The 26,760-nt window shown below is 42.8% G+C and overlaps 1 protein-coding gene across 1 annotated transcript; it reads right to left on the reverse strand.

The window, feature by feature from the left end:
- Positions 1 to 1,411: 1,411 nt before the first annotated feature.
- On the reverse strand, positions 1,412 to 22,689 carry fam241a (family with sequence similarity 241 member A). Its single transcript, XM_067980905.1, has 2 exons — positions 22,219 to 22,689; positions 1,412 to 2,218 (listed from the first exon to the last, which is right to left on the reverse strand). The coding sequence occupies exons 1-2, from the start codon at positions 22,687 to 22,689 to the stop codon at positions 1,973 to 1,975; spliced, it is 717 nt and encodes a 238-aa protein (XP_067837006.1). The 3' UTR covers positions 1,412 to 1,972.
- Positions 22,690 to 26,760: the final 4,071 nt, after the last annotated feature.

Genomic DNA, 26,760 nt, shown 5'->3' on the forward strand with positions numbered 1-26,760 from the left:
TCAGAAATTGTCCTTTAAGGAAACAGGATACATCCTACCATTCTATTTGTCCAGTGAGTTTATATACCAATGATGACTTCGCAGTGCTATCCTGACTGGAATTCTCTAAATAGTTTAATTTAGATAGATAATGCACTCGTAACGCTTATCACATTAGAGAGAAAGTAAAGACTTGCATTTATATAGCGCCTTTCACGACCTCAGTGCTACATCAGAAATGTGACCTGATAGAACTTATCCAATCAAAGTCAGCTAGAGAACAATCTGCCCTGGGAACCAAACTCACAACTTGAGTTGAGCGCATGCACACTAGCTCATTCCTTTACAATATTAACAAGGTTCATCATTCATTGACTAGCTCTGGAAAATGTTTGTGCCAACTAGAGTAAAGGCCAAAAATTCCCAAATAATGCAAGAGTGTTTTTTTTTGGGGTGGGGTGAGGGGGAAAAGTGAAGGTAGCTGTCAAGGTTGCCTGATAAAAGTAAGTCCATTGCATACTATGGCTACAAAATTAAGCAATCATTATTTTTGTATCAATACAAGACACAAATACAGGCTGTAAAGGGAGTCAGGACACTTGAGCTGCAATTTAATTCCAGTAACCCATGCAAGTCATTGAACCATTTTAGATTGAAGCTGCCATTTTGGAATCAGGCTAAATCTGCACAAATAAGAGCCCAAGGTACATGTTAACTCCACAGTGTTGTCCATTTTCCTTCAAATGTGAATTTGTTTGTATAGGAAAGCTGGATGATTTCAGAATGGCATTATTGGTGGTATCTTGCATATACCAAAAAAGGTTTCAAAAATAATAATTGAAAATGCTGGCAGTGCACAGCAGGTTGTCCTGAAAGGAAAAATTAGATTAACATTTTGGGTATAACTCTCATGTTTACATTTTAAAACAAATATACATTTAAGCAGAAGGGGTCATATTTACCAATTAAAAAACAAAAGAAAATAGGAAATGCAGGAGGGACTTTTTTTTTGCTAAAAGGGTGGTAAGTACGTGGAACAGATTACTGGCACAGGTGGTAAAACAAGAAACTAGACAGGTTCTTGTCAACCAATGGGTTTCAGGGTTACTAGAAATGTATCAAGAGAGTACTGTGGATAGGTGGGCTAGAGTAGACCGAAGGTCATCTCCTGCCTGAAACTGTTACTCTGTTACAATTTTCCATTACTAAACTTTTTAGCCTTTATCCTATATAGCCTCATTTATACTGCTGTTATGGCATTGCTTCCTGATGTACTTTCTTCCCTCCCTATACACAGATTTCTCCCCTCCTCTACGTTGGTAAATCAAAATGGGTTATGGTCCAGTAGAAACAGGAAAGATCTAAGGAAAAATAAAATAAATCATTGTGTACAATAAATAGTGTTGCACTTTTTTTTTTACAAAATGTTTTATTTTAAATATCCATGTATTGTGAAGCAGGTTCAGGAGTACTGATGAAATCAAAATTGGCTCGAGAAAAACACATTTCAAGACTATACAGAATGATGCAAAGATAAATCTGATACTTATGCAAACCTTTTGCTTAAAATGTTTAGAGTAAAAATAACTTTACAATAATTAACAAGATTTTTACCTGTAAATAACATAGCAAACATTTATCTTATACTTCATGCCCTGAGCTTCTCTGAATAAAAGATTATTTGAGACATCTGTAGTCTTGTGCCTCAAAAATGAAATATGTTCAATAAAAATACTGCATTTCAGCCAAAGCCTTGTAAATATTGTATATGTATATATAGTACAATCATTTTTTGCAAAGGAGATTAAAAAAGCTAAAAAAGTTGGTAAATAGCAATAGTTAAAAATTTATATGGGTATTTGCACAGTGGCATTTTACACTATTGCATATATTTATAAATATACACATACACATCAATACAAAATTTTGAACATAATTATATAACATATACAAAGTAGAAAACTGGATTTCATATACATTCTGCTGTAACCTTTTATTCTTGGATGAAAATAATAACAAGGCAGAGAGCTCCTACTAAAGTTAAAGCTTGTAATCCAAGGAAACCCAACATCACCCAAAAGAAAACCATTACAACCGGCTCCACAACACGAGTCCCCAATTGCATCCGTGAGAAGCCTATACTGAGCAGACATTTGTTCAGCTCCCCAAAGAGTGTCCCCATTTTTTTGCAGTCATCAACGGAGCTTTCCACAGCACTTTCTTCTTCATCCACTTGAACCTATTAAAGGAGAAAGGAAAATAGTACTTGCCATTTTGCCACACGCACTGGAAATCCTATTCAAACTATACGCGTTCTCATTATTTACTCAGTCATCTATCATACCTTTTTTTGTGGAATATCTTGGTACCAAGAATCAGAAGTTTTTAAAAAATTTGATTTCAACAACAAATGATCAAAATAAGTAGCACAGTTCATCATAATTCACTTTGAGTTGTAGTAATAGAACCAGTGTTGGTTGTGGCAATTAACAATGTATCACACCTCTCTTATCTAACAGCATTTGAAACTACCCACACATATGGATATGATTGTCATTAAATAGTGCTGTAAGGTATGTTAACCTAACAAATATGGTTGGCGAAATGTCAGTTTTTAATTCTTCAATACGTTGAAATAAACTTATTTATTGACGTTGATATAAAATGTAGAAAAAACACATTTCTATATTAGATGCAGAAAATGTCAGCAGAAATCTGGCATTCTTCGGGATGCCATTGAGATTGTCAAGAGCAATGTGGGAGGTGGGAGGGAAGATAGAATTAAAATACGACACTAAACGGGATTAATTAATTTTTTAAAAAAAAGTTCAAGTAAACATGTTACAGTGAAGTAGTAACTAACACCAGAAATCCTTTGACAAAATCATGAAATGCTGGAAATGGACAGCAGTGATCAGCATCTAAATGACAAAGGAAGATTCATGTTTCGAGTATGATCCTTTATTTTACATTTTCTATTATTTCAGATTTTTTTCCCTTTTTATCTCAATAGAAATTCTTAGACCTTGGATAGCATATTTGGGTGCACAGTTTGTATTGTTAAATACCACTTGCCACCCTGCATTAAATATTCTCCTTCCCTTCCCCTCTCTGGCGGAAAAAAAATTAACTTCACCTCATCCTCTAAAAAAGCATGCACACGATAATTAGAACATGTTGCATGCTTCATAATAAATTCATACTTTTAATTCTTTACTTGCCAAAAATATTTTTATAAAGTGAAAGCCTCATTTACAGAGGATAATGGCCTGGATATTTACCCCCCCAAAAACACACACACCAACAGGCAGGAAAGGATTAGGCGAGGGGATAAAATTTGAAAATTCTAGCTCCCGGCTCCAACCCGCCGCACTCCCGGCCGCCGTAATTTTAATGACAGTGACTCATGGCATCGACGATGCTCCCACTACAGGCAGGTGGGGACCTACTTTAACATTCAACAGTTGAGGCCTGACGACATCATCAGCGTCGTGACGTAATCTTAATTTAGAGTCAGAGTGAGTTCCGTACTGTCCCCACGGGTCCCCGGCTGCAGCCTTCTACTGCCAAATTCCTGCTCCGCACCCGCAGGTCAGGTAATGGATCTGTTCCTTTAATGAGGTCCTGCTTAAGATCGGCAGGGCCTCCACATCCCCAGATTCAGAGAGCGCGCCCGCTTTGGGGCTCGCGCACACTATTCTCGCCCCCCCCCCCCCCTTTAAAATCGGGGTCAATGAGAAAGTAATAGTCAGGTACATTACATGCAAATACATTAACAATCTTTTTAAAAACGCAGAGCTCTCATAGGGTTGTAAAGATGGAGAAGGTTACACAGATAGGGAGGGGAGCCGCTATGAAAGGAGGTAAACATGTGGATAAGAATTTTAAATGAAGCATTAGCAGATGGTGAGCCAATGTAGGCCAGCGAGCATACAGTGAGTGATGGGTGAGTAGGACTTGGTGCGAGATAGGATTATGGACAGCAGAGTTTTGGATGAGTTTACAGAGCGTGGAGGATAGGAGGATGGCCAGGACAGCACTGGAATAGCCAAGTCTGGAGGGGACAAAGGCTTGGATGAGGATTTCGGCAGCAGATGGGCTGAGGCAGGGGCAAAGACAGGTGATGTTATAGAGGTGCAAGTAGGCAATCTACTAGTCTCATGTCTTTACTGTATTATGTTGATTATCCAGCAAGAACAGACTTTACAATATTGAACACTTCTTCCAGCTAAACTTTGGGAAAACTGAAGCCATTTTCTTCAGTTCAAACTTCAATCCCTCACCACTGACTTGATCCCCTACCCAAACACCATCAGGTTGAACTAGCTTTTTCGTAACCAAAGCATCCTGCTGAGTTTCCAACTCCATATCCTCTTCATCACAAAGACCCATTACTTTCATCTCTAACAGTGCACACCCCCATCCCTACCTCAGGCTGAAACTCTTATATATGCCTTTGTCCCCACCAGACTTGATTACTCCAATGTTCTCTTTTCCTCACCTCTCATCCTCCACCTTGTTCAAACTTCTGATATCACATATCAAGTCCTACTCAATCACCCCACCCTTAATGACCTAGTGACTGCTGGTTCCCCAGCATCTTAATTTTAAGATTCTTGTCCTTGTGTTTGAGTCACTCCATGGCCTCAACTGCCCCTCTCTCAATCTCCATAATCTCCTCTAACTCTACACCTCTCCAAACTCTCTGTTTTTCCAACTCTGGTTTCTTGTGCAATCCCCTCCCTTCACCTCACCACTGGCAGCTTACCTTCACCCACCTAGGTCCCATGCTCTGGAATTACCTCCCTAAACCTCTCCACTTCTCTCTTCTCCTTTAAGACCCTGCTTAAAGTCTGCCTCTTTAACCAAGCTTTTGGTCATCCCTCCAATATCATAATAATTACAGCACAGGAGGAAGCCATTCGGCCCATCGTGCCTGTGCCAGCTTCTCGAGGGCACCTTCTCGAGGGCAATAAATGCCGGCCTCGCCAGCGACGCCCACATCCCATGAACGAATAAAAAAAAATTCAATTAGTCCCATTCTCCTACTCTTTCCCTATAGCCTTGTAATTTTTTTCCCTTCAAGTATTTATCTAATTCCATTTTGAAAGTTACTATCAAATCTGATTCCACTACCCTTTCAGGCAGTGCATTCCAGATCATTACAACTCGCTGCGCAAAAAAATGTTTCCTCATGTCACCTCTGGCTCTTTTGCCGATCATCTTAAATCTGTGTCCTCTGGTTACCGACCCTTCTGCCACTGGAAACAGTTTCTCTTTATTTATTCTGTCAAAAGCATTCATGATTTTGAACATCTCAAACAAATCTCCCCATAACCGTCTCTGTCCACCTTTAGCACATTTTGCTCACGCCTCTGAACTGCCGTGGGAAGTTTTTCTACATTAAAGGTTCTATACAAATCCAAGTTGTTGTTCATGCGCAAATGTGCTCAAGCTCAAATTTTTGAGAAGGAATTAAGAGTGTCGTTCCACAAATTGTTAAAATATACAAATTTGTTCAAACTCGCCTTTATACATTTTGTGGAATGAAGTTCCTTGAGCCTTTTCTGATAAAATAAAAACTAGATTGGTCAGATTTATATCCTCTGATAGCCCACAACTATCTTTTATACACTTTGAAAAATGCAAGCCCTATATTATTCTTGGTAGAAGGTTCTCTGTGAAGAGGGAGATAGACATTAAAAAGTCAAGAGTCATAGGCAATTAAAGCCAAAAATCCCATACAGTGACAGATATTTAGGCAGGCAGTAATTAAAAGGTTTAGATAATTCCGGAGTGAAAAATTCTAGTATTAAGAATATACCTTATGACGTGAATGAGAATTTTCAAATGGGCATGCAAGGATGACTGACCACCTGCAGAAAACAGCATGGGCACTGCATCCTTGCCTAGTAATTTTTCTTTGACAGAGGGGTGAATTTACACTGTTTGTTTAGCATTGATGCAGTGATTTCCGCTTCACTAGTTTGCTAAATTGGCAGCGTAAATCCGGAGTCAGGGCCTGACCTGATTCCGGAATGAACTGGAACGAGACTCCCTGGAGGGAGTAGTCTCATACTGCTTTGGCTGACTGCAGGGAACATAAATCTAGTGCAGTGTCACAGCTCCCATGATCTGTTGAAACCCCTTGGACACTTTGTGAGCCCACCTGACAAATGCTGAAAGAGCAAGGATTTTCCCCTCCCTTCTCTCAATTTCTAGTTGTTAGGAAACAGCTCTGTAACTGCATGTAAATGCACCCTTAAAGGTTCTGATCTTCCTCGAGTCATATTTGGGTGCTTGAATGCCTAAGATGTGTAAAAAAGGCCAGAGACCAGTTCCTCTCCCAATCTCTCATGCTGGTCCCCACCAATTGAACTGTGGTGCCCAGGAGTCAAAGGTATACAGGTAAGTATTTTAGAAAAACAAAAACTTAGAAGAGGTACAGAATAGTTAGCATAGGTGAGAGCTAATGGGGGGTGCGGGGGGGAAAGAAACAACAAGTGAGAAAATCAATCATTCAATTTTCTCCTTAAAATAGTCTATTTTGTAGCATATGGTTGTCAAGTTATGAAACTACTCCTGACATCATTGTAGCTTTGTTACATTGCACTAGGATTTCTGTTTGTGTGAGCAAATAGTATTTAAAAATTGCAAACCCAGAAGCCTGGCGTGTCAGCTGTCCAGGTTCAGTGCTGCACGATATTTTCTTGCGCCTTGGATTGAGTGCGGTCAGAAGCAGTGCAAGTGCTGACTAGTGTGTAGTGGATTGAGTGCGGTCAGAAGCAGTGCAAGTGCTGACTAGCGTGTAGTGCACTGATGATGTTTTTGCCGTAAACATCTCTCAAACAAATTATAAGAATATATAAATAAAAAAAGGAAATGACACAATCGTACATAGAGCAAACATATACGCATTGAAATAATAGAACCAATCATCAGATTCAAACTACTAATAATGAAAGCTCACTCACACGCCTAGGTCACGATGTAGAAATCCAACACTTCTGCAATCTTGTTTCTGATTTGGTTGACATGAGTGGAAAGGGAAGTGGGAAAATCTGAGTTTTTGTGCTCTCTGTTTTATTAGATTAGATGGACATCAGAGCAGAGCTCAGCTGAAACTTGTGAGAATTTAACTATTACAGGCATGAAGTTCAAATCTATATGGGGTATTTTATTTATTCCAATGCTGGCTTTATTGATTTTAAAAGGTCCCCATCCCATACAATGCAGAATGTCAAAGCCAGATTTATGTATTTTTAACAGTGATCTTGAGACAATGGGCATGATTTTAATATGCCATCAAAGGTGGGGGTGGGGGGGGGGCTGGGTGTCAATCGGAGCGCGGGAAACCCGAAAAAAATCCCTAACTTTCCCCACGCGATTGAGACTTAATTGATGGCCCTTAACTTGGCTTTTGGGTTTGCTGTCTAAAAGCTGAACAGCGGGCAGACTGCGCACCTGCATGACCTGCTGTCAGCTGGAGTGTTTGTATTTAAAGGGCCATTGCATCAATGGCTTTTGTTGGACAAATGAGGAACGGGGCAGAATGGAGCAGCAGAGGGACAAGCCAGCTCCACGATTCAGTGACGCTTCACTTGAGGTGCTGCTGGCCGGGGTGAGGAGGAGGAGGGAAATATTTTACCCGGCGGACAGGAGGAAGTGCCCTGCCTCTGCCATCAAGAAGGCCTGGCTCGAGGTGGCAGAAGAGGTCACCAGTAGGAGTAACAGCTCCCACACTTGGGTCCAGTGTAGGAAACGCTTCAATGACCTAACTAGGTCAGCAAAAGTGAATACACTTACTGATTCTCCTGCACATCACCCCACCACCACCACCCCCTCACATCATTCTGCTCTGCCAAGACTACTCCAGCACATCACTCCTCACAACCACTTAAGGCTCATCGTCAACTTACGGGCATTTCCTGAACACTTCCTCATCTCCCCATTTGTGACCTCACCACTACCACTCACCTCAATCCTGATCCAATGTGATGTCTGATACTCACCCTCTGATGCATCTCTTTCATGGTCATCCTCACCCAAAGCAATGCATTCATTGGCTGGCCACTTCACCACTCACATATCTGTACTTTCTCCCCTTATAGGAGAAGAGAGCTCAGAATGCACGGGAGAGAGCAAGGGTTCGAGGGGGGCCACGGCAAACAGTGGTCCTCACGGAGGTGGAGGAGGTGGCTCTGGAGCTCAGCCGCACCGTCGAGCGCCTGTCCCTCGGCGGTGCCGAGACTGGCACCCCACAAACGTCTGGTGACAGAACTTTAACATTCATCACACACATGCATTGATGTTAAGAATGACTGGCACGTTGATCACCTCAGTATGCTCATCGCAACATGAAACATCTGTGATGATTCTTAATATTGCCTTCTGTTCTCTTCCAGGCCCTTCGACGACTGAAGTGACAGAGGGCGATTCCTCAGAGGAGTTCCCGGCCTCTGAGGGCGCACCGTCACATCTTAGTGAGCCATCCACCAGCACAGATACTCACACCTCGGTGGGTCCTAGTGGTCAGTTAGTTGGGTTGGCCCCTGGTGAGTCACCACACACAAGCAAGCACGAGCAGACATCGGTGGAAGGGGCAGCTGCGGAAAGTCTGTGTCGGTGGGCGCACTCCTCTCCAGGCTCTGCTTAGCTGGGCACAGATGCTGAACCCTAAGGGGGCCAGCTTTTAAAAAGGAGAATGATCGAGGGACAGCAGCACAGTTGCGAGGTATTCGAAGAGGTGCCACGCACACTCTCCACAATAGCGGCAAGGATGGAGGAGTCCACCTCCAGCATTAGTGGACTGGTGGCTCAGGTAAGTGCAGGAATATCTGTGAGAGAGAATGGCAGTCTCCCTTGAGCTTCAAGCATGGCTCACAAATGAGTCCCTTCAGGCCCTGACAACGGGTGTGCGGACTCAGGGTGAACAACATTCTGCTGCCTTAAACAGGCAGGCAGATACATTAGCACTGGCCTTACAAGGCATTACACATGTCCTCCAAACTGTTGTCCAGCAGAGTGGTAGGAGTGATGTGGCCCTGGCCCAAGAGAGGGATGATGGTGAAAGGGACATGGAAGTAGGGACTCCACTCAAAATGTCTCACCCGTTGCCCCCTTCTCAACCAGTACCCGCAATGCTGCCTCCTCTTCAGGTGGCCAAGTCTTTGGAGGGGACCTCACAGGCTCCCAAACTCAGAGGGAGTAGGCCTAGAGGAACTCAGCAGTCAGGACATGGGTGTCTTGACAGACTGTTGTTTTTCATTTATATTTGGTTTTCTTTAAATTCACATTAAATGTTAGCATTCTCACCACTACTGCCAGGTCTTGCCCATTCTTCAGTCCCTTTTGTGATGAAGCATATGAAAGGGCGCTATTATCAACAGCGAGACTTGATGCCACCCAGTGGGTCCGTTTACAGTGGATGTGTAGTTGTAGGACTGTTTTGCGTGGGGCGGGATTTGGTGTTGGTGGTGTTCCAGGTGGTCTGAGAACTGGACTATCCTCACATTGCAGATGTCCTCATGAGAATCGGTCAAATATTAGTGACTCCCTGGCATCACGAGCAGCTAGGTGAGCCGCTGGTCTGCCGATGGGTTGCCCATCCTCCTCCTCCTCCTCCTCGATGTTGATGGTAGATGTGGATGGTGGATGAGGGCATGGGGCCTCATTCACCGGTAACTCTCTCTGTTGCACGATGTTGTGGAAGACGCAACTGACGACTATAATTCTACCCACCCTCGCTGGTGTGTATTGAAGCGCTCCCCAAGATCGACTCAGGCACCGAAATCGCATCTTGAGCAGTCCTATCGCATGTTCAACGACAGACCTGGTGGTGATGTGACAGTTGTTGTATTGACGCTGTGCCTCACTGATGGGGTTTCTCACAGGTGTCATGAGCCACGTCTGCATGGGGTATCCCTGGTCTCCGAGGAGTCAGCCCTTAAGTCTGTTTGGTGCATGGAAGAGGGCCGGGATGTTAGATTCCCGCAAAAAGAAGGAATCATGGCAGTTGCCAGGGAATCTCACGCGCATGTGAAGAAATCTTTTCTGGTGGTCGCAAACAAGCTGTGCGTTGATGGAGTGATATCCCTTTCTGTTGATGAACAGTCCTGGCTCAAGTGAGTGTGCAATCAGTTGCACCATTTACCTGTGGGAAGCCAGCCAGAGAGTAGAAACCCACTGCCCTCTCAGTCTGGCTGGCTGAGGTCGTCCATGGTGAAGTTGACGTAGTTGGATGCCCTGCAAAACAAACCATCAGTGACCTGTCTTATGCACTTGTGGGCAGACGACAGAGACCCCGGCAATGTCACTGGTGGCACCCTGGAAAGGTCCAGAGGCGAAGTAGTTGAGGGCAGTGGTGACTTTAACTGCCACGGGCAATGCGACGCAACCAGGCCCAGCCGGGAGCAGCTCTGCATGAAGGAACAAACAGATGTCTGCAACCACCTGGCGATTCACTCTCAGCCTTCGTAGGCACTGCTCCTCAGAGGTCCAGGAAGCTCAGCCTTTGTCTGTAGATCTTCTCATGAGGGTAGTGCCTCCTGTGATATCGGGCCCTCTGTTGTTCCCCTCTCTCCTCTTCTGCAGGTTCCTGTGGCGCACCTGTCTTGTGGAGCTGCAAGTGGCACGCCGTGCCTGCCGCAGATGGTGACGTGCCTCCTCTTCGGATGTACCACGCCCTTGCGCTCCCCCATCTTGATGTTGTCAGTTTTAAGGGGTCCAAAAAGTAGGTAAATATGTGCAAACAGAACAATTCTGAGTGTGAACCAAGAATTCTCAGTCTAAACACAAAGAACTCCCAGCTAAAAGTTTGTCTGAGAGAACTGAGTGCCCTGCTGCAATAACTCACCTTTTATCCCCATCTGTCAAACAGAGATTTAAATGGCCAAATGGCTGCCGGCTGCAACCTGCCGAGTTTCCTATGGCATGCTTCACACAGCAAGAGAAACACGTTGAGGCAGCGTTGAAATAGTTTCCCTGCATCAATAAAAATAGAAATCACCATTCCAATGACTTTAACTACCTTGATTGATGATTTAAATATTGTCCTGCCACTTCCGGCTTCCTGAAGCGCACGTGCACCCAGATGGGTCTGGATCGTGCGTGTTTTTCGGCAGGTTGGAGCCAGGATTCCTTCCCACTCTGGAAACCCCTAATTTTGTTTGCCTGCCCCACCCCTAGACTTCGTGGATAAAATTGTGGCCTATGAGTCCTGTGAAATTGAAAGAGTACAGTGTTCACAACATAGGGCCATTGTTTCCTCGTCAGTCCTCTCCCCATACTGAGTGGAAACAAACACTAAATACATTCACACATGAGGAACTATTACATTTTGAGTAGTGATTACATTCATTATTCATCAGTATTTGTGAAGCAAACAAGAAAATTTAAGAGGATGGACACCAAAGACGCATATCTGTTGAATGTGATATATAATATTTATCTAGCATTTGGTACGTAATGTGCACAAGAGATGTTACATAAAAATTTAAGGTGCATACAATTTAAAAAAACATGCCCAACACCCAGAAAGTAGTGTTGCGGAGGGAGCACTCTCACCTTAGGAGAATAGAAGACTGCCAACAAGTTGTGTAACTTAAGTCTATACCACTTCCTTTGCCCTGCGTCAAACCACACTAGTTTGCAACGTTTATATGGTGCATTAAACCCAAGCAATCAACCATTCGTATCATATTCTACAAAACGCCCACTTTTAAGCATGTTTTTCAAAGTCACAGACCTACATCAAACAAAAAAATTAAAATAAAACTCAGGTATGTTTGCTAGCATACTCAAATATGAAACCTAAAGAAAAAAACAATTACACGTCTTGTTCATGTTGATAACCCTTACTGCACTTTGGACTAAATTCTTCGTCCGAGAAGGATCGGATTCAGTGATGAGGCAAAGAGCTTGACACAAGTAAGTCAATCAACAGTCTGCGGGCATTTGATAAACAGAAAAACCAACCCCTGAAGCCACAATTTAACCGCTGAAAGCCCAGTTTTCCTGAAGTTGCTTCTACTCTAAAATGGGTGCTAACAGTCAGGAGGAAGGAGAAAAACAGGGCTCTAAAGTTTAAAAAAAGGGAAAAAAGGATGAGCATATGTAGAAAAGTAATGAAACAGAAAGAGAAAATGGGGAAGGATTGACAGAGAAAGACAGGGCAAGCAGAAATGTTTTTATATTTTAATTATGTAAAATGGTTTTATATTTTTGTAGTTAAACTAATATTGCAGAACTAAAGCTACTCCTGGCTTTCTGTGCTTTATTATTGGTTTCAGTATCACAGTGCATGAACTGAAAAATATCCAACAGGGAGATTTGAATATCCCTGGTCCTGCCAGCAAGGCTAATGCTATTCATAATCATATTATTTTGTAACATTAACAATAGGATGCCTTTCCAAGCAGCACAAAAATCATTGTATCCCCTGGAGTATCTGACTATCTTAATTTATACCCATCCTTATTTCTTAATAATTACCCTGATCTATGGTCCAAGTCAGATAGCCTGTTTACATCTACATAACTCTCTTCATTTTAAAAGAAACCTTATTTTATGAGCAAAGAAATAGTCACTTTCGAAAAAAATCATTCAATAGTACCAAACTGCATTTCAAAGCATAGCTATTAATAGAGTACAGCACCCTTTCAGTCAATACCTGCTATAATCATTTATAGTTGACATGGACAGTTTAGATTGAAAGTTATTGAAATAACTTAGAAAAATTGTACAGATTTTGAAAATAAATTGTATGATAGGGAATCTTGTAAAAATAGTTCAGGTTGGACAAAGCAGCAGCCCCATTTATATGTAGATGCTCTAGCTGTCTATGGATACAAGAAGATTGTTCATTTCCTTTCAAACCTAGGAGATTTTTTGAAGACAACCTACCTTTAAATGAAAATGGACAGAATGCTAAAATGATAGCCACGACATACAGAAATAGAGACTTTGCCTAAAAAGACAAAATCTTTGTACTTTGCATACTGCAGAACATGCAGAAACACTTGACTAAAACCTCCAATTATGGTGAGCATTAGCCAAATACAGAAGCCTTACCACATACAAGATAAAAGCTGTGAAGGCATCATTATACATTACATAGAATGACAGAGTCTATAGCACAGAAACAGGCCATTCAACCCAACTGGTCTATGCCGGCGTTTATGCTCCACACGAGTTTTCTCCCTCCCCTCTTCATCTAACCCTATCAGTATATCCTTCTGCTCCTTTCTCCCTCATGTGCTTATCTAGCTTCCCGTTAAATGCATCTATACTATTCACCACTACCCCTTGTAGCGAGTTCCATGTTCTTACCATTCTGGGTAAAGAAGTTTCTCCTGAATTTCCTATTGGATTTATTGGTGACTATCTTATATTTATGGCCTCTAGTTTTGGTCTCCTCTACAAGACAGAATAAACATGATATGTTTCAACACTGCACTCCCTATACCTTTGGAACATTCACTATTTGTATCATGCAGCACATTTTGTTGTAAGAGGAGACTATAGACTTTTCATTGACAAGATCTAATCTCTGTCGCTTTAAAGAAAATGCGAAACATTTACTGACACGGAGCTCTCGAAACCCCGTCAGACAAAGTGGCTTCGTTTTCATAAACCTTCCAGGAGAACGGACCAAGCTGCAGCCTCTGTAAAAATCTTGTTTGGGGAGCACAAGAGAAAGAAGAAAACGCAACCCTCACATGGCCCAGCAGCACAGGAACCATTAAATCCTGTTATCACCTCATAGTACATGATCCTTATAACCATCAATTAATTCCCAATCAAACATTTCTTCTACCCTCCAGTTTCACTTCAGGCTTAGTTTTAAACCATGTCTTCTAGTTCTGTGCTTAAAGTATAAATCAAATAGCCTGCTTACATCTACATCAATTATATGTTTCAGCATTTTAAAGAGCTGGATCATGTCTTTCTTCAACTTCTTTTCTTCACTGAAGACAAGTTCAGCTTGGAGAGTCTATCCACATATTTTAGAACGCCAAGTCCCATGTTCATCCTGATCACACTTCAGTGAATCTTCTGCAACACATCAATGCTGCATTAAAGATAGGGTGCTCAATACCTGGTCTGACAACATAGGGTCGATGTTGAGAAACTGTTTCCACTTGGGGTGAGTCCAGAACAAGGGGATATAAATATAAAATCACCACTAACAGATCAACTAAAGAATTTAGGAGGAGTTTATTTATAGGGTGGTAAAAATGTGAAACTCGCTGCCAATGGAATGGTTGAAGTAGGCAGCATTGCTGCATTTAACAGGAGGCATGATGCTTATAGGAAGGAAAAGGGAACAGAGGGATACAAGGGCAGGGTTGGAAGAAGCAATTAGAGTCGGAGGAGGCTTATATGCTCACCTGAATACATTACTATACCAGGCACTTAACATTGAAACAGAGTGCTGCAACTTCATACTCTTCAAGGGCATTATCAAACTGTGCCAATTTCTGATACGTAAAGTGCTGCAAGCACTAAAGTACTAAAAGTATCCCTCTGTTCCCTTTTCCTTCCTATAAGCGTGTGTATAACTCGCTTTAGTGCAAAGTAAATTATACAATGTTTGGTTTTCTAAACATGATTTTATGTTTCCTTTTATATTTGCTATTGTCAACAGTATGCATTTTCTCCAAGTTTTTCATGATTGCACTCAGTAAGTAAAATACTAGGGTATATTTTCTGGTTGCCATTGCTGGTGGTATCAAAGTAGAAATGATGTGGAGGAAGGGAAGCTTGGAGACCGATCTCACTGAATCCCCACCCAGTTAGATCTGTGCACAAGCTTCTGGTCAGGTCTTAATATGGGCCTAAGGAACTACTGCAGAAAACAGATGAAAGCTTCATTTTAATAAACTGATGTATTATATTTGGATTCATATATTAGCAGATGTGCAACTTACTGTGATTCTCATCAGCAATGCCTTGTATGCTGAGTTAACCCATATAAAACAGGTGATGGCACTTATTGAGCTGACAATAGGTTAGCATTTAAAGGGACCTGCTGCATTTTGAGAATATCAAAGAAACACCATTTTTATTTTGCTGTGTGCTACATGTTATTTTCACTACTAATTTTTGTCAGTTTTTTTTTTGAGGAAACCGAAACTCAGATAAGTGCAAGACAAAGAGCCAGAAGAGATTCCTGCGAAGGCTTTCACAAAGAGCAAGAGGTGAGAAATGCAAGAGAACAGTTAGAAGTCATCTTGTTTAAATCAAGTAAGAAGATCTACTGATGTGGGGAAGTAAGACATTTTCTTTATTTGGCATTTATGCAAAATTAAGTTGTATTATTTGAATAATTGAATCTGATCATAACAGCTATTCTGTATGTTCACCTTACAACAACAACTTGCATTTATATAGCGCCTTTAATGTACTAAAAAGTCCCAAGGCGGTTGCTGTGAAATAAAGCAGATTCATATCAGGCCTCATCTCACCAAGTGTTTGCTCAGTCTGCCTTCGGGGAGAGTGAATAAGCACGTGTAGGAAAGATATGACAGTCCAATCCAGGTGTATTATTGTCCCCCCCACCCCACCCCAAGGTTACGCTATCAGCCGAGTAAATATACAGCAGTATGAGTCAACTGCCATAAAAGTAAGATGCTTAGGCCACTGAACCCAAGGAGGAACTTACATCAGACCCAAATTTGTAATACCAACTGTGGGTATCCCGCAAGATCAGCCCAGTTTGATTTGGTGATTTCCCCTACTGTTTAATACCACAATTCAGGCTTTTTCTATAACCATTACTAGGTTTCAATATTAACCTGCAAAATCTATATGCAATGCATTATATCTCCCATTATGTCCTATTTGATGCTGTACACAGTGAAAAGAAAAATTTACATTAAAACCCAGCTTAAAACAGGAATGGAGCATCCTGACAGAAGGAAGCCCGGAAGACTTCCACATCCTTACAATACACTAGTATGTGGCAGAAAATATATAATTAATTCCTTTAGCCCAAGTTCCAACATATTATACATCTGCATCTAACTGGAAGCATGGAAGCAACGAGGACCCAGGGGAACAAATTAATCAGATGTGCAACCTCCCCCAGTGGAATTCCTGTGTGGTTTGAATTTTTCTTAACTAATTTTAGTGAATCCCACACGCAAGAGTGCAACATTTTTGTACTCTTCCTAGAACACATAACCTCCTATTTACTTTCACTTATGTGAAAGTACTGATGGTATTCAAAACTGGCACGCATAGTTCGACCCAGATTCTTCTCGCCTGCAGTCACTATGCATCTATTGTGGTCTGTATCAATGCCAACTGCTGGTGCAGGAAAAACACTATGAGGTAAAGTTTCTGCTAGATTGCGTTGGCTTTTTCAACGCAATCGGGCCGAATCAGCGCAAAACATCGCAGAATTTCAATTTACACTGGGAGTAAATTACGTCCAGTGTAATCCGAGTTTCCGCAATCTTTTGTGCTGACTCAAAAATCATCTCGCTGAAGCCGGCCCCGCCCACCCGAACGAAATAATGAGGAAGGCTAGTTTCTGCCCATTGCACCTGCTCGATAAGGGTCTTCAAATTAATTTCATTTTCTTAGGTGCACAGGCACTAGTAGGCATGTTTTAAATATTTAAAAACGTTTAACATACCAAGGAACTATGATGTGGAGATGCCGGTGATGGACTGGTGGACAAATGTAAGGAGTCTTACAACACCAGGTTATAGTCCAACAGTTTTATTTGAAAATCACAAGCTTTTGGAGGCTTCCTCCTTCGTCAAGTGAGTGTGTCACCTGACGAAGGAGGAAGCCTCCGAAAGCTTGTGATTTCAAATAAAACTGTTGGACTATAACCTGGTGTTGTAAGACTCCTTACATACTAAGGAACTGACTAGCGTACACCAATGAAAGTAGTAAATGCTTCAGTATAGTTTTTTCAAGTCATTTTCAGTGATTTAAAATCAGGTTACTCACTGGTGGAGGACTAGACACTTATATGTTTATTTTTTGTGATAAACCCATTTTCAGCTGTATTAATAAAACTGCACCAGGTTACCACTCTTAAATATATCAAGGAATATTTTTTATTGCAAAGAAAAAAAAGTAAACGATTACACTCTGTTAAGCTGCCGGATTGCACGGATTCATGGAAGATTTTACGTTTGTGATTATGTTAATACATTTTAGCGGAAACTTGGACTGTAACCCCGCAGGCACAATTTGTGTCCAAATGCTGATTGCACCGAAAGCAGAAACTCTTTCACTACTAGTTTAATAAGATGGATATTTTTCTTCTGGGAAACTAGAACTCCAGAGACATCAGTGCAAAAGATTTTTTTTAAACCATAAAATATTTAATAAACGTCAGCTTGGGTCAATTGGCAGTATTCTTGCCTTCAAATTGAAGAGTTGTTGGTTTAAACTCCATTCCAGGATTTAGTAGATTATCTAGGTTGATACTTCAGTGCAGTACTGAGGGAGTGCTGTATTGTCGGAGATGCCATTTTTTAGAGATTAAACCAAGGCCTGGTCCAGTGATTCAGGTTGACATTAAAGAACCAATGCCATTACTCTAAGAGCAGGGAATTCTGCCCTCAGCCAACATTCTGCCCTCAGCCACCACTATCAAAATCAAATTAATTGGTCATCCATCTCATTGCTGTTTGTGGGACCTGGCTGTGCACAAATTGGCTGCCATTTTTTCACGTAACAATAATTGTGCAAGGGAATCCATTCGATGTGAAGTGCTTTGAGACGTTTGAGAGACGTGATAAGACGATACAGGATGTCTCCTTCATTTCTTTAACGCCTTTCCACAGCATTCATCTTTCCGAGAAGACAATGTAGAAGACCTGCTCCCAGATCTCTGACATTACTAGACTGATGGCTTGCTAAGACATTCATTAGAACAGCCAGGGGCAACTAGCCCTCTATTTCCTTCTTATGAGAAAGTACCTGGCCTATGCTCGGCCTCTCCCCATGACTGAGGTAATCATCATGAACAATCGTGAACACAAACTTATGTACTAGCACTCTATGCCAAACTGTGTTAAGAATGCCAAATCACCGTAGCACTATATCACACTACCATGAGATTGTATCAATCTCCCTTACCCTAGATGCCTGGCAATATGGCTTGGCATCATCTGTAAATTTCAAAATAATACTGTCAAACTTACAATGAAAAACTATGTTAATGCCCTATCATTCCATTTTTCTAATTTCTCCCTGCTTTATTTTTATTTCCGCAAGCTTGAATTATACAACATTTTTCCGATCTAACCTATCCTACCTTCCTTATACCCCCGACCTTAAGAAATTATGTTTTAAACCTTCAATTTACAGACTTTCTTCCAGCTTCTGAATGTTTATTTTAGAGATGGCAGCAAGTTTTTTAAGGAAAAAAAGATATTCATTGGCTGAGAACTAGCTGTAATGATTGGCTCCCCTGCCAAATGAAAGCCAGAATCAGAAAATGTATTTAACATTTTCAAAATACTCCATAGGATAACTTCTAAATGAGAAGCTGTTCAAAGCTACATGGTTGGCAACAAATTTTGATTAACTGTAGGAAACAGAAGTCTCAACCTAACGTTAAGTAGCAATGCTACATGTAATTTAGAAAGATTTCCGTGGGGCTTCTCCCGCTCCGCCCCTATAACTTTGGTGGAAACCCCGAAGTTACGGCAGTGAAGAATCAAGGAAATTCGCCCCCATAACGTTTTGTTGGGCTCTTTGAAATGTTACTTTAATACTCATTTTAAAAAAAAATTACTATAATTAATAGCATAGAAAGTAGATGCAAGCTACATAGCACTTGTTATATTCATGTTCAGAAAACCACTGACACACAGATTGTTAGGGAAGTTGAATTTCAATTCAAATTTGAGGGCTGTATTTTCCTGAGGTGGGTTCACTGCCGGAAGAGGTTAGGATTACAAAAAGACTGTATTTGAAAAGAAAGGACTTTTGCTTATTGAATCATAATCACTGTGTTGTAAAACTCCTCTGGAGAAGCTGAAATATTTAAACTGAACCCTTTCCCAATATCTTTGTTAGTGATTTAGGTTGAAGGAATACTCCACATAATTATTCTGATTTGTCAATGTATATTGGTACTTTAAACCATTTTAGCAACATCAATTAAAATAATTATTTTGCAGACATTTAGTAAAGAATTTGACTAACTTAAAATTTCAATTATAAACAAAGATATTTACTACATGTGAACGTCCTTTCCCTAGGCATAACATGCTTTTAACACAGAATTATAAAATTTGGGGTTATTCATATTTCGAATGAAACAACCAACTTCTTACAGACCCAGAGAGACAGAAAGAAGTAAAACTTCTTTGGGTGTAATTGTGGTTTCACGAAGGGGGTACTAAGCCAAAACTTGCTTGGTTTTAATCTCATAATTAATTCAAGATGGGGCCAATTTTCCTGTCCCAGTTCCTGGGCATTAGGGACAGGAAATAAAAGTGGAGACTCGTAACTGCAGGTTTTCCTTTTAATGCATGATGTATATGTCCAGTGGATCAGTTGAAGGAAGCTTGCACATGAAACAGATGGATGCTTTGTAGTCATATTTAAATGATGTGGGAGTACATTCTGACACCTCCCATGTCTATTGCTCCCTTGACAGCAATTGAACAGCAAGTGAAATCAACGGCCAATATAACTGGGTGCTGAGGAGTATAGGCAAGTACATTCAAAGGGCCAGAAAGATTCTTGCAGCAATTTTGAGGTAATTTCTGATCAGCTTTTATATTTTTTTTCCCCCTTGGCACTCAGCCTTTGTGCCAATTATTTCAATTTATTATTTGTCCCCAGCAATGAGAATCCCCTTATCTAAGGTGCTGGGACCAAACAAGGGATGCACTAGAGGTGCTATGTGCCCCCCTGCCAGTACCTGTACACCCGCATCTGAAGACTGAGATGACCCGACCTCACTTTGGCAGATGACTAGAGCATGCAGAGGCTCCCGCTTTGAAGGTAGGTTGTGGCAACAGGCCTGATGGCACAGATATGTGTGAATTGAATAACCATTATGAGATATGGTTCTGCCCGTTCACAGCATATCATGATACAAGAAAGGCAGCATGCCAGGGTGATTATCAGCCAGCAAAGCCTAATTGGCCATATCCACCTAGGTGCACCATACTTACTGGCACTGTTGCACTTACCTGGCAACGGCTGTGGACAAGTTTCTTCACAGGGTCCAGGTCAGCAGACAGTCAGATGTAGAACTGTGTCACTTGCTGCTAACAGCAAGTTACCTTAGGGCTGACACAGCCAGTGACAGAACCAGTTAGCTGTAGCATCAAGTCTGCATGTGGCATTTCCTTCCCCTTCAATTTTGGCTATTTCTTAGTCCCCAGCTTGGCAAATGGGTAGAAATACCTTTCTCAAGCCCCAATTTCAACCAGGGCCGACAAGGCGATCGTCAGGCTCGCCCCGGCTTACCGTCGCGAGGCGCGAACCATTTTAATTCCCTGTCCTCAATTAACTATTCCAGGCCCGAACCCAGCGTCAATGACATTAAGCAGGCGGGCGGGCAGGAGGCCGGTCCCCGACAGTTATTGTGATCGGGGGAGGGAAGTCCGGGGGCCCTGGGTTTCCCTGTGGGTGCCAGAGGACCGCGCCTCCTCCTAGTGGAAACCATTTGCAATAAAAGTTTACTTACCTTTTTGGTCCACTTCCCGCACTTGTTCACTTTAACAGGAAGCAAAATGTATTGTAAACAACAGGCAAGAACTAAACATTTCCCAGACTGAAATATGGGATTGGGGGGGGGGGGGGGGGGAGGGGAGACCCGCAAAAGAGAGAAAAAAAGGAAATAAAATCAACAAGGAAGTTGTCAACAGGAGATTGATTTGGTGACTTCTGACCAAGATCCTCTCCACCACAGTGGGACTGAAGTAATTTCTGTGATTTGCACTGACTGATGACAGGTGCAGATGCTACTCTATGAATGCCAGTTTCTGGCTTGTATTTGGGCATTAAATTTAAATCAGGTTTAGGCACAAATGTCAAACTGTGTCACCAAACCTGCAGTTTGCACCCAAACCAGATGATCCCCCCTCCCCTTTGAATGGACCTCAACACCAAGCAAGGGCCCAGGCAATCCACAACAAGTGTGCCCAAAACAATGCAATTTATTTTAGCTCCCTATATTGTTTGAGGGACCAGTTGCTCTCTAAGTCAGTACTTATACCAACAGAAGTAATTGGATAGCAATCATGAGCAACATGTGAATGTTGGCTGTTTTGCCCCATCCTCAGCCCAAGTTCAAAGAAAGCCAGCTTTATCATTTGCATCACTAACCTTGAATGTGCTCAACTAATGTAGCACAGACAAGGAATCAATTTTAAGATCTTCCTGGTCTGTAAATCCTAGTACCACACCCACTGCACCATCAGAGCAACATTGTTGTTAAAATGTTTTAATTAATGCTAAATTATCAGGATTGCTATTTTGCACATGGCACTGGTATGCTCATCAAACCGCAGTTGTGTGTTCTGGTTCACCTGATGCCTGTCGTGTCTTATTTCCACACTCACTGTTACCCTCATATTACAACTGATTTGAATGTTTGCAAATATGACTGGAGTCGAGGGGGGGGGGTGCACTAGCATTTACAGAAAACAAATACAATCTGGAAGAACGACAGTCCAGTGTTCTCACACAATAAAAAGCACAGGACTCCATTAATTTACTCGTGTACTGGCAGTCTACTGGTAGCGCAATGTTTGACACATCTCAAGCACACTGACAGTTAAGAGATCATTTCCATTCATTCCTTTAGAAACCAACAACACTACAAGTCCCAGGGCGCAGTGCGATAGCAGCCCTCCAACCTCATGTCTGACAGTTTAATACTCACCGAATTTAAAGCAGTAAACACATATGTTGGGCGGCAGTTTTACGTTTTCATATTCGGTATGCCCGTTTTGGGCAGTTAGCTACGTTTCACTTTACACACAACAAACAAGAGATTGTAATAATATTGCTTAAAATTTAACCACATGGCTGGGACCACAGCGATTCGAATCATTTAAACTTCTGATGCATTCGCCTCGTTTCATAACACCCTTTTTAAGGGAATCTAATCCAGATTAATGCTGACCTGGCCACTGTCAACTAATTTTAATTTTAGCAAAACCCCTCAAACGGAAAGTTAAGCCAAAGCGTCCTTGTTGCACCAGTCAGGGACTCCCAACCAGCGAATGCATGTGCCGGGGTTACCTGGGGGGTTCTGCCGTTACTCTTGCTAACGGCGAGGCCATTCTCCCTGCTGGCGCTGTCCTCCTCCCAGCGCCGCTGCCGCTCCCGCTCCATGGTGTCTGGGTGCCCACACAGTGCTCGGTCCGCCCGCCCGGTCCGTCGCTCGCGCTCGCTGTCCCTCTCCTTAGAATGTACGGATCGTGGCGCCAGTGACGTCAGCCCGGGATAGGGCGGTCCCTCGGCAACCACGGTGATTGACAGCTTGAGCTGGCCGGGGCACGGGTTGAAACCTCCCGCTTTGTGGCGAGAGCTTTGCAGCTGGAGCCGCGCTGAGGCGGTGCACCTTCGCTCTAATCCGATTTGGACATTGATCTCAGATAACAGGAATAGAACATAGGGACATTCACGGCACAGAAGGAGGTCATTGGGCTCATGGTGTCTGTGTCTAATCCCACTTACCAGCACTTGGTCGGTAGGGCATTTCAAGTGCATAATCCAAGTACTTTTTAAATGTGTTGAGGGTTTCTGCCTCCACCACCTTGTCAGGTAGTGAGTTCCAGAACCCTACCACCCTCTGGGTGAAAATTTTTTTCCTCGGCTTCCCTCTAATCCTTCTGCTAATTACTTTAAATCTATACCCCCCCTGGTAATTGACCTCTCTACTAAGGGGAATAGTCATGTGCATTTTTTATTTGGCGGATACTTGAAGGGGAAACATTTGCAGGGCTTTGGGACTAATCGGATAGCTCTTTCAAAAGCTGCACTGTGGACCAAATGGCCTCTCCTTGTGTTGTAGAATCATAGAAAGGTTACAGCATGGAAGGAGGCCATTTGGCCCATCGAGTCTGCCCCGGCTCTATGTAAGAGCAATCCAACTAGTCCCACTCCCCCGCCCTTTCCCTGTAGCCCTGCAAATTTTTTTCCTTTCAAGTACTTATCCAGTTCCCTTTATCATATCCAAGTACTTTTTAAATGTGTATCATGCCTGTATCAATCTATGTCTCAAGTCTCGTTTACTGATTTGCCAGAGATAGCGGTTGTTTTTGGTGTGAAAAGGAATTTCTTTTTGTGTGTCTTAGTGGGAGAAAAAATACAAATTTCAGTATGTTGCAATCTACTGCATTCTTCTGTGAACGGTGCTTGAGGGCATGTGTCTGTATGGCTGAAGTAGGTAATGAGCAGTTTCTATTTTTATTACATAATACATTTCCCACGGCATTGCAGATGGTAAATTTGAGCATATGGTCTGTCCTTTATCTGTCTCTTGTCTACTTGCTGCTGTTTCACTCTTTCTCCTCCTGTTTTTTTCCCCTTTTGGATGAGAGATGGGGGTTTTCTTCTGTATCAGGGAACAGAGATGCCTATTTTTAATAAACCAATAATAGGGACACTGGGTGGCCAGTGGTCGCAGAAGGCCTCGGACATTGCATGATCCCTCTCCAGGGCCACCCGGGCATGCAGGCAGGCAGAGAGAGCGACCCTCCCCTCCCAGGTCATGCTCATCCTGGACCTGAATGGCTGTTTTAGCCAAACCTAGGATTAGACCCATGAGAAGGTAACTAACGATTAGGAGTGTGGGGCTGAAATTCAGCCAAAAATTGAGCAGCAGCCACCTTAAAGTGAAATATGGGCTGTAACCTCTCACACTTCACATAGACCTGAAATACGGATTCGTCTAGGCCGCAGAAGTTTCAAGTGATTGGGCATCTGTAAAATGGCTTAAAAAATATTTGATGCCACTGCTCAGTGCAGTACTCTCCACACCTGATCCCCAATGGTGCAAGGAAGGAAAAGCCTTCCATTGGGGTCCCCTTTTTTTTTATTCGTTCATGGGATGTGGGTGTCGCTGGCGAGGCCAGCATTTATTGCCCATCCCTAATTGCCCTTGAGAAGGTGGTGGTGAGCTGCCTTCTTGAACCGCTACAGTCCGTGTGGTAGGCAAGATGGGGGAACAGAAATGCCGAGGTCTGAGGGCCATAGGCCACATATTTAGTTGTGGTTGGGGAGTGATCAGGCCAGGGTCGCAGGCTGATGGAAGGCATCCAGGCTGGATTTCAGATTGTGAGGGGGGGGGGTGCGATCTGACTAGGGCTGCAGAAAGGTTCTGGTCGTGGGTGAGGGGATGCATTTGGCCAGGGGGCAGCAGAAAGGAATGCAAATAGGACGACTATGGAAAAAATTGTGAAGGAGGTTGTGCTGCATTAGGGTCTGCATTAATCTGATATTGGATCCCGCAGTCCTACATTCTGTCTCCTCCCTATCTCTTTCCTTTATGAGCACCATCCCATTTGCATTGCCCCCCAGCCTTTCCTATGACTTGCTTAGCCTGTGTATCATCTACTATTGCTTCCTCTCCCCTTTACCCCACTACCTCCCCCTCAAATCCTATTACTGTAGCATTAATCCTCTCAATTACACCCCATCTCCTCCCCTCATTGTCACTCCTGTTTCTCCTCCACCCCCTCACTCGCATTACCCCCTCTTCTCCTTTGCACTACTCTCATGCTCTGTATCCTTCCTATTCTTCCTCATTCTTCTGCTGCCTCCACTGTCATATCCCACCATCCTCTCTCTCCTCACTTCTCATTGCCTCACCCCTTGTCACCCCCTGCTATTTTCCCCTGACCCCATCTTCCCAATCCCCCTCACCCCACGTCCTCGCTCTCAGTTCTATCCTCTCCTGTTCCGCTTACCCCATACTTCCCTTCTTACTCTGCAATCCCCACCAGCCTCAGTGTGAAAGCCAGTTACCCAACACTATGCTGGGAACCAACAATTTGGTTTTAAAGTGCTTATAGCACTATCAATAGAACAAAAACAAGTTCCTAGCTTAGTGTTGGGTGTGATATGTGAAGATAAAAGACCAGATGGGATGGGTGATGGGTCAGCATTGAGAATGGGGGGCGAGGAGGAAGGAAGCAAGGATAGGTGGGCAGCCAGAGACCTGAGGCCCAAGAAGGGCACTAGTGCTAGGACAGGGAGGCCTGTGGGTGAGCAGTGGTCTAGAATTGGCACTGGGAATGGAAGAAAGGCGCATGGCTAGAATTCAGAGCAGGGGACTTGAGGGCGGAAAAGTCCACGAGAGGACAAATAAATATTAAATCAAATTAAACTTACATAAAACCTACCTGGTAGAAAAGAGAAATAACATAACTTAAAAATAAAAAATACTCACCTGCAGGGAACAGGGCCTCAATCAAGATTAAAAAAGAAATTAAAATTAAATTAAAACGTAACTGCAGTGTCATCGATAGAGGAACGGACCTGGGAGGCGGAGCTTGGAGACGTGGCAGCACCACCTAACATTGGGAGAACTAATGGTATGTTAAAAGTAATACCAAGGCATAAAACAGTGTGACACAGAAGTAAGTCTGACAAACAGGAAGTGTACACTGACACAAGGACACCAAGCATTTCTGAGCCTGGGTAAACAGAATCAGGGCGCGTGCTGGGCAGGGTGGGGATCTGAATTTGGGGTAGAACTCGTTTCAGCAGGTCTCCACCCCTTTTTAACCACAGCCAAAAAATTCCAACCGGAGAAGTTGCAGGTCCTTCTTGTGCCCGCTCCCTCTGTCCTGGTGTTGCATGGAGAGAGGTGGCACTGGCGGGATCATATCCTCACCAGAAATGCCACCAGCTCTGCTTTTCTTGTGGGCAACATAAATAAGTCGGCATCATGCAGGCCTACGAACTGTACAGAGGTGGAAGTAGGACCCAGAACGCTGTTTCCCAACCACAGGCGACAACAGGAGAATGGAGGGTGGCATGATTCAGGATTTTTTGACCATTTTTCCCACAGAGAGTAGTTGGAAAAAGAGTTCCTTTTAATGCTAGGGGTTTTAAAAACAATGTGTATTCTCACGAGTTAAAAAATAATAGAGGCACCTAGATGCTCATTGGCAGTTGTTTCTCCCAGAGACAGAAAAATAAGTAATTCATTGGTTTGACTGGGTGTTCGGAAAGAGATCTCTCACCATTGGGTTGGAAACCCCTTTGATTTCTGTTGGTCTGTGAGAGGAGCAGGCATATTGACAACAAATGAGAGGCTTTTAAGAACAGAAAACAGACACCAAAAAGTCAGGCAGCCAGTCATGTGCTGCTAAAAGGTTTTAAAAAAAAGACAGGAGACGGTAGGGAGCGAGGTTCTGCCTAGGCTGTAGGGCAGAATGCAGAGGAATTCTGTTTAAGTCAAGACGATAAGCCACCAATGAGAAAGAGGGCGTGCTCTTTATTTTGGAGCGCTATGCATATATATATTGTACTGATTGAAACAAGGACTCTGATCTTACCTGTTGCTCTGTACACTTCACCTTACCGTGGAATAAAGCAGCTTAATAATACAAACCAACTTCACCTCACCTAATGTTAACTCAGTCCGCCATCAGATACACAAGTGCAAAGACACGAGTCCAGCTCGCAAGAGGATTCTATTAATATAACCCCAGGATCCCCAGGTTACGTTACCAAACAAGTAGATTTAGGGCAGACAACTCCCAAAAAACATAAACGTTCAAACTGCTTAAGGGAGTAGAGCAGGCTCAAGGAATTTTAGCTCCAAGACTT

This window comes from Heptranchias perlo, chromosome 1 (assembly GCF_035084215.1).
Source record: "Heptranchias perlo isolate sHepPer1 chromosome 1, sHepPer1.hap1, whole genome shotgun sequence".
NCBI classification, from domain to species: domain Eukaryota; kingdom Metazoa; phylum Chordata; class Chondrichthyes; order Hexanchiformes; family Hexanchidae; genus Heptranchias; species Heptranchias perlo.

Coding starts and splice junctions, on each gene's coding strand:
- fam241a (XM_067980905.1), bottom strand. CDS start 22,689: ATGCACTTGAAATGCCCTACCGACCAAGTGCTGGTAAGTGGGATTAGA. Junction 2,219..22,218: donor GTAACGGCAGAACCCCCCAG/GTAACCCCGGCA, acceptor CTCCTTTAATAG/GTTCAAGTGGATGAAGAAGA.